The sequence below is a fragment of the Lissotriton helveticus genome, chromosome 12 (genome assembly GCF_964261635.1).
Source record: "Lissotriton helveticus chromosome 12, aLisHel1.1, whole genome shotgun sequence".
Classification (NCBI taxonomy): Eukaryota; Metazoa; Chordata; class Amphibia; order Caudata; family Salamandridae; genus Lissotriton; species Lissotriton helveticus.
Window position 1 is genome coordinate 125,478,712 of NC_136073.1, and position 12,568 is coordinate 125,491,279.

Below are 12,568 nucleotides of genomic sequence, written 5' to 3' on the forward strand. Positions count from 1 at the left end.
TTTAAAAAAGGGGCAAGGGACACAGTCACTTCCGGCGGTGTCTGGACAAGCGGTCCCGCCGCTCCTTGCTGTTTTTCAAGGTTGTCCACCTTCCGCTCCAGGTAGTCCACTCTTGGGCTTAGGTGGCACATGCGAGCCTTCCAGGCTCTGGGGGGGCCAGCTGCTGGTGTTCTTGCAGCTGAGCGGCGGCAGGGGGCTGTCAGAGCATGGCGCCGTGCTGGAGGCTGCTGGCTGGTGGACACGGGGGCAGTGCTGGAGGAGGTTGTTGACGCCCCTCCTCCTGTTCCCGAGCCCACAGCCAGCAATATTACACCCGAATGGCCTCCAGCTTCCGGGCCCTGGCCCCGACAGCCATCTCCCTTCTGGTGAGCTTTTTGGGAGCATCTATATGAAGAAAGAAAGAAAAATAATGTAACCAATACTCTTTAACAATAACACAAACTAATTCAACAGAAAGTTGTCTCACAGTAACACTAGCAATTTGCAAGCACAGTATAATATTTTGGCATGTATCTTTCCGCCGTCTTTGTAGGCCTGTAACAGTGGGAGTTTCAGGAATTCTACTACCAGGCAGCACTATGGACTCAATACATAGTCAGAGAGTCAGAAAGTACACCAGTATTCTTCTTTTTTTCTCTAGTTTTGCGAAAGAAATTACTTGTACGTGAACTTGTGGTATCCGGCATAATGCCTGCTCAGTCAGCTTGCACCCAAGAAAAAGAGACACAAGCCATGATGACGCAGACTTGCATACATTATTTTAAGCAGTACATGCAGGTGGGGATAGGGAAGCTCTTACTTTTGTATCGGGGTGGCACTGGCCATACTCGGTTACATCAAAGGCTACTGCTCAATGTAATTTATATTTCACACTGCCCCCCCCCTGGGCCTTCAGTACTACAAAAGGAAAATGAAGATTATTCATTTCCGATCATGTATCCAGCCGATCGCATGATCTCTTTGCTTATATGATGGATGACTTTAGGTGCTTTGTTGTGATAGATTGAGTGAACAACAGCGATAGTCCACCCATGATTAACACAGCAGAAAGAAAATTATAAACATAGGGAGTGAGTGTGGTAACCATAATTGCCAGAGGAAGGGACTTGACTTGATATAATTGTCCAATACATACACAATATATGCTGTGCTTGCAAAGAAAACTACTGTACTGTTACTTTAGGCAAGGGAGAGTTTCTGAACAATCACAACTTGTAGTATTTGGATTTCCTCTGCTGTGCTACTCTGGCACGGACATGCTGTTCGAACAAAGTAACACTCTTCATGCACTGAGCGTCTGCTCTACATACACCTCTGCTATGTATGAGGAAGAAGATGCCATCCAGGCTTCCAAAGTAAACGTCTATCATTCTTCTTAATGTCTCAACTGTAACAACTTTACTTTTTCTCAACAACCAAATAACACCCTTTTCATTTTATTTGGTGAACCACCGTCTTGACTTGCATTTGAGTTTCACCAAAATGATATATTGCAATGCACACCACACATGAATTTTCTGATTGGCCCACACAGGCAGTCATTTTTTCTTTCTCCTCCAACCATCCTTGCTTCAAGCAGCCATGCATCTGATTCCTTCCTATCAGCCACCTCTGCCTGCATTCAAAAACACGTATCATTCTTTAGTCATATATGTTACGACTCGGTCGTCCTTCCATTGACCCTAAGTTCTTTCCCTTTTCATTCATCACATCCCTCAAGTTCATCTGATATGACTTGGCTTCATGATAAAAGTTTCCCAGCTGATTTTAAGTCAAATAGAGGGGGCCATTGCTTACTCGAGAACTGCAACCGCTAATGCTATTGCTAAGTAAAGGGTGACTGTCTTCTCCGTGATTGGCTAAAATTTTTTTGTTCTAAATCAGTAACTGTTTTTAACAGTACAGTGTACTTGTAGTAGTGTACTGTCTACTGTACAGTACATCATACACTCCTTTGCGAGCCTACTCTAGAATGTCAATAAGTAAGGAGTATAATAATAACTTACCACCGTCCGCCGCTGCTGAGCCATCCCCCTCAGCTCCTCCTGGTGGCGCCGCCGCATCCGCCGCTTGAGTGGACCCCTCCACGCTGCTGGCCCCGGCACTGGTGGTGGCAAGTGCTGCATCCGATGTTGTGACGCCTAGAAAAACATGTCATATTTTTAGATGCCATACACCACCCCCTACTTCTTCTCGTAATGGAAGAGAAAATGTTAAACAATTTTTTATTATTGGGACTGAAAAGAAGTCACGGTTTTGGGGAGGGTGTTAACTAATATGCTTAGCCATAACATGCAACTCTTTTTGGCACAACTGTTGAATGCTTGCTCTTTAACGTGCAACATTTTTATAATTACAGACAGAACCAACTACTCCTCACCACCACCAGGAGGACTTGAAGTTCCAACAAGGTGAGGGCTCCCGAGTCCCGCACAGTTACTTCTGACTGAGGTATGTGGAAAGTCGAACTGCACCTATCATCAACAATGTCCTATTTCTCTTGTCCCTACTTCTGTATGTGTAGAATAGTCCCTGAAACACTAGCGGTATGGTATGTGCTACTATCAAATCAAAAAGCCAACTACTAGCTTATTCTTGGTGGACATTGACATTTTGGTGCTGGAAATTGTCAAAGCACTAACATTAGGAAGAGTGGAATAGACAGCAAGGGCAACCAACCCAGAGGACTGCACTGAGTGCCTCTAGAGCTTTTGCTGGATCAGAGTTTTGTTTAACACCGTTTGCCAACTGGGCAAGCTTAGCTACCTACACAGACCGACTCATAAATAATAGTAAATAGTAGTAGCACAGAGAGTGATGGTAGAGAGGCAGGATAAGAAAGTAGAAACCGTCTACAAGAAGATCAAAGACTATTTTGTAAAAAATAGAATTAGGATACAGTTTGGAATGAATAGGAGCTGTAAAAGTTAGGGAAGTATAATTATATTAACAACAGAACAACTTACTGGGGCCAGCAGAAGAGCCTGCAGAGGACCGTTTCTTCCCACTCTGTTCCGCCGGAGTCTGGGATGTTGCTGCCTTGCCCCTGGGAGGTGCTGATGATCATGAAATAAACACAAACATGGATGATTGTTTTTTGGAAATATTTGATTTCTTTGACCACAATCTAAAATTATCTCGGGAAACAAATTAGCAACAATTGCACTACATGTATTGACCTATCTGATCTGGTCAACTAGGAGGATACTTGTACAGTATTCCTGGATTCGCAGACCGTCTACTTGGAAAGTTATGTAAATCACTAACTAAACCAACAACAAAAAAGGTTCCACTATGACTGCCAGCACTCAGCAGCACACGATGTGACAGACACAGTCCGTCATCATGATTGCAGAGTACTAAAAAATGTCCTACTACTAATAACAAGTCATAATATACTCAATCTATCAATCCATCACTATCTCTTCTTCTTAGTGGCAGCAGGAGTACAAAGGAAGGACTAGACTTGAGTCTCTATTCTCTCTAGCATTACGCAGTTCTGTAAAACTACACTCATACATATTCAGGCAAAATGAGTACAAAGTTGCAAACAAGTAGACATAGTAGCAACGCCACTGAGGAGGTGAGCACCTGCAATCACAGAAGCTATTTAAACATTATTTTACCTGCAATGTAATCGAATAGTCAGCATTCTTGCTCTTCGATAAAAACATATATTAGAAATATAACACAGAGCAGAAGAATACAAAGTAGTTATTAAATACCTACTCACCAAGGCCAGGGTTTTCCACACCTAGCAGGTGGAGCAGATCCTGCTCCCGGTCGAGGACGTCGGCCCACCGGTGCGTCGCTTGGTCATAGGTGCGCCGGACCCCCGACTCCCTCCGCATGGCCCGGCACACCTTATTCCACCGCTGGCGACGCTCCCGGAGGCCATACCCTTGACCGGGCCTGCCCCCTGCTGCCACGGTCTTAGGGAGATGGCGCAGAACAAAAAATATAAGAGCGGCCACCTCCACCGTGGTAAAAACCTCCCTGGCCACTACATCCTCCCCCCTCAATCGCCCGCATGGGAGCCAGGTACGGGGTGCGGGACCCTTCCACTTGCTGTTCCCAGCTCCCTTTGCCATGGTCCTGGGCGAAAGAAGAAAAGAATAGGGGGAAAGAAAGAAATATAATAAAAGAGAGAGCTAAACAAAAAAAGTAGTTATTAAAGTAACAAAAAGTTGAAAAAAACACAAAATATAGATCTAGACAAATAGAGAGATAGATAATGAGCAAAAAAGAGCAAAAAAAGTTCAAAGAAACAAAGGATTGCAAAGATTGAAAGAGGATAGAAAAACCATGCCCAGAACCATAGCAATGAATGAAAAACAAGATGGCCGCGCCCATTGAGGAACGCGTGGGTAAGTTTGCATGATATTTCCCCCGCGAGCACGCAAAAACACACGCGAACTCGTAATAGCGCGCCACACACAACGCGAACTTGCCAATAGCGCCCGGAAACAGAAATACGCAACGCGCCCAAGATGGCCGCGCCCATGTATGACCGTATGGGTAACTTCGTGGTCGGTGCGCTGCAAGCGGCCCGCAAATACGCAAAAAACCCTGCGAACACGCAAAAAAAATCCGCAAATTTGCACAAATTTGCGGATTATGCGGATCGCAAATTCGATTTCGCGCGAATTCGCAAATTTCACCCATACTTAATAAATTGTACTCTGACCATCTCTACACTTGTTATTTCTGTCAATGAAGGTGTATGTTTAGAGAGCCTCAGTAGGTTTGCCTGGTTGAGTGAGTCATGCCTACCCTTTGATTTATATAACGGTTGAAAAATGGTCTTACATGTATTGCTTTACTGGGCGGAATTTGGGGGCATATCATCAAGAGGGAGCGATAATTATCGCTAAGTGCACTAGGATAACTATCGCCACCCAACTCTGAATTTTATCGCAGAGATAGCGTGCTATTAGCAACGCTTATCTCCACAGTGATCAAATTCAGAACGCAAGCTGCCTAACTGTGTGATTATCGCTGGAAATCCAGCGATAATCGCACAACTTTAGGACATAGCTTGCTGATAGGGCTACACATACTTAGCCATGATATTCACCTTCCAAAGGATATCATGGCTGAGTCAGTTTCAAAGCAGGCTTTAGGAAAGTAGCGATAACAGATTTTATCGCTACTTCTCCTGTCGTATGCTGCTTTGTGTGATGCTTGATAATAGGGGAAATGTCGCTTAGCGACATTTCTCCCATTATCCTGGGGAGAAACGCCCACTTTGCACCTCATTAGAGATGCAAAGCTGGGCGCTGAGGGAATGTGTGAAGAAGCATGGATTCACGCGTTAGCGTGTCCTTTCTAATAGGACGTTAAAGTTATCGCCGCTTTTCGGCCGAAAATGGCTGCAAAATCGGTGATAATTTTTTAACGCTGCCTTGTTGATATGGCCCTACGTGTATTTTACTCTCGCAGTCTGTGAGTGTATTTTTCCTACATCGAGTTTCTCCTTAGGTGATTCCGGGCGGTGCTTCTCAATCGAGTTTCTGTTGTTGTCTGTGGAGCACCCTTAGCTGCCTCTTCCTGGGGACTGTACAGGGCCTCTCGGTCTCCTTTTTCCTACCCATGTGAAAAGTTGTTTGGGTTCCAGACCAGCTTTGGCCCCATTGGGTTTACCCCTGATGTTAAGGCTAGTGTGTGAAAGTGGCGGTACCCGTTGTATTCCCTTCTCCAAAAAGTTTACTTTACTTATGCATCTTTGTGACAATCAGGTATAACTTCATGTTTGTGGCTCGTCCTGATTCGTAATTGGCTTTGCTATTAGGTCTGCGGAAGCGAGCGGGGTTGTCCCCAGCTTCAATTGATTTGTGTAGTCTTGACACTTCTGTTGTTTTTTAAATCTTTTTTTCTCGAGTCCTGACAACTTACTTGTAGTAATCCCTTGCTTACCGGAACTTGGTGTTTCCTGTGTCATTGATAACACTTTTTGCCCCAGACATTTTTTTCGCTGATTCCAATTTTGAAGACACTTTTGCTGGTTCTTCTTTTTGCTGCCTCTGTATTGCGTCATCATGTGGTTTGCCTTTTTTCATTAAGTTTGAACTTATAGAGTCAGGGTCTGTTTTGCCTGTGGGTGTGTTTTGTTGAAGTTGACACCGGTGGAGGGGGAGGCAAGTCCTCTTGTCCTTTTCTTAACCGATCCCTTTTAGTTATTCTGCGTGATTTCCTAAGCATGCTTGCCAGTTTGCATCTGGTGTTATATTCTCGTTGTTTAGGTTTCCCTAGCCAGGGGAAGTGAGGTTCCACAGCTCATTTATCATGGATGACAGGACTTTGGGGAGTGTCATTAATGTCTCTACAATTTCTGTGCAATGGCACTCCCTGACCTTGAGCCCTTTTTCAATGTTGTCTAATTTGGCGAGGTTGTCACAATTTCTAGAGCTATTGTTTGAACTATATCCATATGGATTTCTAGTTAGCTTGATTGCTAGATAAGGGTGTTGATTGCTGCCATAAGAGTCATATTTATGGAGGACAGCAGTTTGTCTGGGTCCTTGTGAGCGCCAAGCTAACAAATGAGCAATCTTGTGGGGAATTACCATATTTTATGTCGGGCATGAAAGTCAAAGAATGTGGACTTGAGCTGATGTCTCTCTGGTGTTTCCTTGTTTCCTGTCCTTGTTGTGAGGGATCAGAGTCTTCGATGTCACCAGGGCTCCAGAGCTTTCTTTTTCCCTGTCCTTGCTGATTTCATAAGTCAGAGTCTATGGTATCACATGTGCTCATGGGTGTGGGGTAAACTGTACCCAACTGATCACCACTTTTGTTGTGGGTCAGCAGCTCCTCACGTTGCGTAAGCCATCCTCCTTGATGAAGTGTGCAGATTTTAACATTTAAGTACATTTCACCTGCCAATACTTTGGGGCAGATTTACAAGAACTGACACATCTCTGCATTTTAGCAGATATGTGTCAGTTCATTTGCGTCATGCAAAAAAAACCTTGCGCCACCATGGATGCATCGCATTTACAATGCAGCGCACCGTGGTGCAAGGATTGACAGATGCGTGATGCATCTGTAGGTGTAAAGGCAACGCATTGCTGGAGTTGTGTCGGAAGCACGACGCAACTCCAGCAATGCGCAGGAATGGCTATTCCTATTATGCTGTGTCACTCCTTATGCCTGCTTCAAGCAGCGTAAGGTTTTGAAGCAGTGGGGTCGTAGAAGTGATGCAGGTATGCAAGGCTTTTTTTGTGTCGGAATGCCCACACTGCATACGTTATACCTGATGCAGGTATAATGTAGCGCAGATCTTTACAATGTGACGCATCTCCCTAGATTCATCACGTTGTAAATGTGTTCCAATATGGCGCATTGTTTACGACTATGGTGCGTCACAAAAGTGAAGCAACGGTGGCGTAAAAGTGTCACAAGGGGCTTGTAAATCTGCCCCTTTGAGTCTGCACATTTTAGTGAAAGTCTGTTTGCAGTTGCCCTTTTGCAAAACTTGAACTGTGCACATATCAGTGAAAATCTGTTTCCCGTTGCTCTTTTGTGAAGTTATAAGTATGCCACATTCTGCAATTCACAATTAAATGTTATTCTGCATGACTCTTTTGCCCTGCAGTGAGTTATATAACAACTTTAGCCATTTTGTGGTGTTAAAGGTAAAAAAATTTAAGTAAATATCATCTGTCAGCATTATATGATGCATTTAGTACTTGTTTGTTCATATACCTGACTAATCCTGCGTGATTCTCTTCCCAGGTCTCATCCTTCACAGCCATGCCTACCGCTGTCCCGAGCAGTTCACTGACAAAACCGTAGTTGTCCTGGGCGCCGGACCCTCTGGTATTGATATTGCCCTGGAGATCTGCACTGTGGCCAAGCAAGTGATCCTGAGTCACCGCAAAACACTCCTGGAGTGTCCTCTGCCCACCAATCTTCGGCAAGCACCTTCTGTCCAGGGTTTTTCCCCAATTTCTGTCCACTTCCAAGATGGCTCCCTGCAGCAAGCGGACGCGTTCATCTTCTGCACGGGTTACAATTACCGCTTCCCATTCCTCATGCATCAAACAGGATTGCAGGCTGGTGGTGTATCACTTGCCCCACTCTACAAACACCTCATACACCCTGAGCTACCCAACCTGTTCTTTATCGGCCTATGCACAGGTGATTTTCCATGTATTCTCTTTGATTGCCAAGTGCAATACTGCCTGGCAGTGCTGGCAGGGTCTTGCCACCTTCCATCGCAGGAGGTCATGGCAGCTGAAGTGGACAAGGAGTACCAGTGCTACCTGGCCACCGGCAAGCCACCCAAGAACTTTGTGAAGCTGGACTCCTTGCAAGAGGGCTACTGCCATCTCCTAGCTGAGGTGGCAAGGTTCAAGCCTGTACCCCCAGTGATCTTTCAGGTTGGTGAAGCTACCGATAAATTTCGTGCTGCCGACCTAGTTAATTATAAGTCTATTAATCTTCATCTCCTGAGTGATGAAGAATGGGAGCTGGTGTAAGGGTGTGAGACCCAAGGAGAGGGAATATTTCTGAGAGTGAAGTCTAGCATTATGTGGGGAAGGCCAATTAATAATATAGCTGAATGACCATGGGGATGGGTCTTTGGGTGCTCTACTGGGTAGAGATGGAGGTGCAATATGACATACATGCACACACTTACGTGTTTGGGCCTTATCGGCTTTGGGCCAATATGAGAGGACATATTGTGCACCATCAGAAACCTTGTGTGCATAGCCTTTAACTTGGAACCTATGTGACATGACTTTCATACTGCAATATACACAACCAGCTTTTCTTATTAATTATGATGACACTATCCTGTCACATTATCTAAATTTAAAATGCCTACAGACATGGGTGCGGTGTTGTCCTGAAGAATGTATGAGGAAATCTGCATCTTTAATAGATTAAGATTCCCAACAAATCACATTGCGTAATCAATTAGATACGTTTTCACGAGACAGACTGTAAGTTAGAAACGTTAAATGTTTATTACATGATTTAAAGTCATGGCAGAAGGCAAAATATAGTTTGTCTCAAAATCAAGCAAAATGTATATTAAATTATATTCAGGTAATTAGAATAAGGCTCAGAAACAGCTAGCATTAAATGCAGCATGAGACTTGAGGTCTCCCTCAAGTGGAATTTTAAATTATTCTAGTTCAAGAGTATACAATAAATCAGTGTGAACCTGCTTTCTAAGAATAAGGGAAAGCCAGACTGACTCACCACCAAAATGTGCCTCTTTTATAGCAAAATAGTATAGGTGGGAGGATCTCTGTGGAATTTCATGAAGTTACAGAAAAGACAGCAAGACTTTGCAAACTGCATCACGCAGCACGCCAGACAGTACTGCTTCTTTCTCCTGCTCACATAGATTTTCAGTTCTTGCTCCAGCTTTCTCAATGCGAAATGTCGGGAATGCCTGCGTCGAAAAATCTCACCACGAGGCTTATTAGTGGCAGGAAATTGCACTACGGGACGCAAATTCTCACTTATCAATTTAATGTTGGTGAGCCACATGTGAGAAAAAAAACACTCCAACGCGGCGTTGGCGGAGTTTTCACTGAACTCCTTGTCCCAAGCGGATTGCAGATTGGAGAAGATTCAGCAAACTCGCCAGTGGAGTGGAATCTTTTGCCCACCCCTACAAAATGCACTGTAAAATCATGCAGTCAACAGGCAGTGAGCAAAATGATACATAGGTTCAGCAAATCACAATACAGAATAAAATGGAACAATACCTAATACAATCCCGTAGGTTAATAATAACTAGCCCCTTATGCCCTAATGTCATCAAATGTGACAGTACAAATCTCTGTACACATAAAACAATGTAAGACCTATGAAATTAATGGGCTCACTAAGCTTTGAGCAGGCAGAACGTTGAACTGTAACATTTGGGATGAAAAGTTTCTTCTACAGCTTACAAAGAACAACATCCCATTCAAAAGGAAATAACAAAATCACAAAACATACTGCATTCAATAATGTTTCAGTGCAAATTTTGTCACATGTGGAGACAGTAAGAAATGATAGCATGTTCACATTTTTAATTAAACTTGGAGTCTGGGCCTTGTTTGTCCAGTTTAAGGAAAACACAGTCCTATTAGTGATAGCAACTTTGTTGCAAATGCAAATCATTCCTACTATTAAATAGTCATAGTTTGCTCTAACGAATTTCCCCCTGATTAACAGGTCATCAAAAGTCACACTTTTGAACTAAATCAGTTTGCAACCCAGTTTCCAAAATCTTCAGCTTCTTGTATCTTGTTTCTTCCACACTCTTGATAATTTCATAGGTATGCACCTTGAATGTTTTCACATTTGATGTCCCCTCTCTTCCTTTTTTCTGTCACCTGCACCTTATTTTCACACCCACAATTTACACCACTCTTAAAGCAAACTATTTTTTAAAATGTAATTTAAAAGAAAGAGACTGATTATACAAAGATGGAAAATTGTTATTGGGGTGAGAACTTTATGTGGTATGCTCCCACAGACATCACCAAACCATTCATCAACCTTAGTAATCCCTTTTTCATTCTCGCTAAACTATGAGCTGGTTGTCTCCCTCAAACCACACTCTTCAAGAACGTTTGCCTCATGGAAAATATTACTTGTGTTAGTAATAGAATTATTAATAAGATTGGTATTGTCAAATTTGTATTTTGTATGTGCGGCACTGTTGGACCCTTAGTGCGTGACAGACTCTGCCCTCTTTTGAAAGATGAATGTCCAAAGCAAGGCCATTTATTCTCCATAGCACGAATAGCCAACAGTTCTTCATTAATATTGCTTAATACAAGGGTAGTGTTAGTAGCCACATGATCCACCAAAGTAGACAGCTTTCTTATTTTCACATCATTCAAATCAATTCAATTCAATTCAATTATAACTTTATTTAGGTCTTTTAGACCATAAAAGTGCATAAAAAAGTAAACATTTCCATCATACACTTAATCGATAGCTGTTTTGTCACATTGATTGGGTGTTAGAAATCACAATTTTCATGGTCCGTCCTAAATATAGAATTAAAACCAATTGATCTATAAATACAATAAATATGATAAAATTATTTCAAACAATAAAAGTAATCACATTAAAAACTATCTAAAATCTTTCAATAGCACTCCTCATAATTACAATTTGTTAAAATATATAACATCCGATAGCTCCACCATTCCAAGAGGTTGAAAAATTCATCACTGGGTTCTTTGCAAATGTAAAATATAAATACAAAATATGTCAATTGTTTACTAGAGTTACATGTAGCAGTATTACAGTTTCAAACCAATTTTGGCTCTAATAAACATCACATTACACAGGAATCTAGATACACAAAAAACCACCAATTGCCTGGTATCTGTCCTTAATAGACGCTCTGCCTCTCTACTGTGCCTTAAGTTCAAAGTGTTGCAGAGGGGTTTAATCCATCTTTTTCTTGGAGTGTCATATAAGGGACAAAAAAAAGTATATGTGCATCATCTTCCTTGACCTCTGCCAAATTTTTACAAAACTTACATTTATCATAATCTTTATCATTGCGATTACTGCCCCATTTGGATTTATTATTGTTTGTAGAACCCCATATCTAAATTTCAGGTACAAAGATTTAGCAATTTGCGGGCGTACCTCAACTAGAAACGGTTCAAACTGGGCTATTTCTTTGAACAAGAGAAGCAACGTGGTTAGAGATCCTAGACTGGAATCAGGTAGTAATTTACTGCTAATATAGGTCCAAAAAGATGACTTAACAACCTTACTACATGCCATAGTCAGCTCTGAGGGCTCCTCCCAGTAGTGTGATAACCCTATTTTTTCAAACCAGGTTGACACATGATGGAACCATGGAATGGCCAATAAAAACCATAAAACCATAAAAGGCCAATACTCATTATCTCCTGTAAACCATTTTTATTGTGTACAGCTCCACTGTTGACCAGATTCTTACCCAAAATAAAAGGGGACGTAATACAGCAAGATTATCAGTACATTTTAAATTCAAATCCAATGTTACCGGAATCAACGGAGTCCTATTAGGTAGAGACAATAATTTACGGATAAAGTTATTTTCTCCAATTTCAAAATTACGTTTACAATAGGGTCCCCATATTTCTGATCCATACAAGGCAGCTGACTGAGCCTTGAATTTAAAAACCTCAATGGCAGAAGATACAGCCTTAGAGGTACTCCCCCCATGCTGCTTTATAATGGGAGTACAATTTTGGAGCAATACTATTCTATTTTTTCCAGTTGTGGCTTCCAGGTCAATTTTGTGTCCAATATGATGCCTAAATAGTTAAAACTGTGTACGTATTCTAATCTTTGGCAATTTAACTCTAGATTCTTTTAAAAAGATTTGTGGGGATTAATAGCCATATATTTGGTCTTGCTGGGATTTATTTCAAGTCCCTTATTAGTACAGTACAAATGGAAGGAATTCAGCAGATTTTGGAGGCCGCTGGGAGTTTGCGAGATTAAGATGGTATCATCTGTAAAAAGTAATGCGGGTATTACTTCATCAGCCAGCATAGGGGAATCGTTTTTACAGCCTTCCAAGAAACAGGGGATATCATTTACGTAC

General features: G+C 42.3%; 1 protein-coding gene across 1 annotated transcript in view; it reads left to right on the plus strand.

The window, feature by feature from the left end:
* The window catches only part of LOC144799878 (uncharacterized), a 334,394-nt gene extending 325,914 nt beyond the window's left edge, over positions 1-8,480 (plus strand). The window contains exon 5 of the mRNA XM_078671483.1: positions 7,735-8,480. Coding sequence (XP_078527609.1) covers positions 7,735-8,480 — 746 coding nt within the window. The remainder of the gene's footprint in view (positions 1-7,734) is intronic.
* The last annotated feature ends 4,088 nt before the right edge of the window (positions 8,481-12,568 follow it).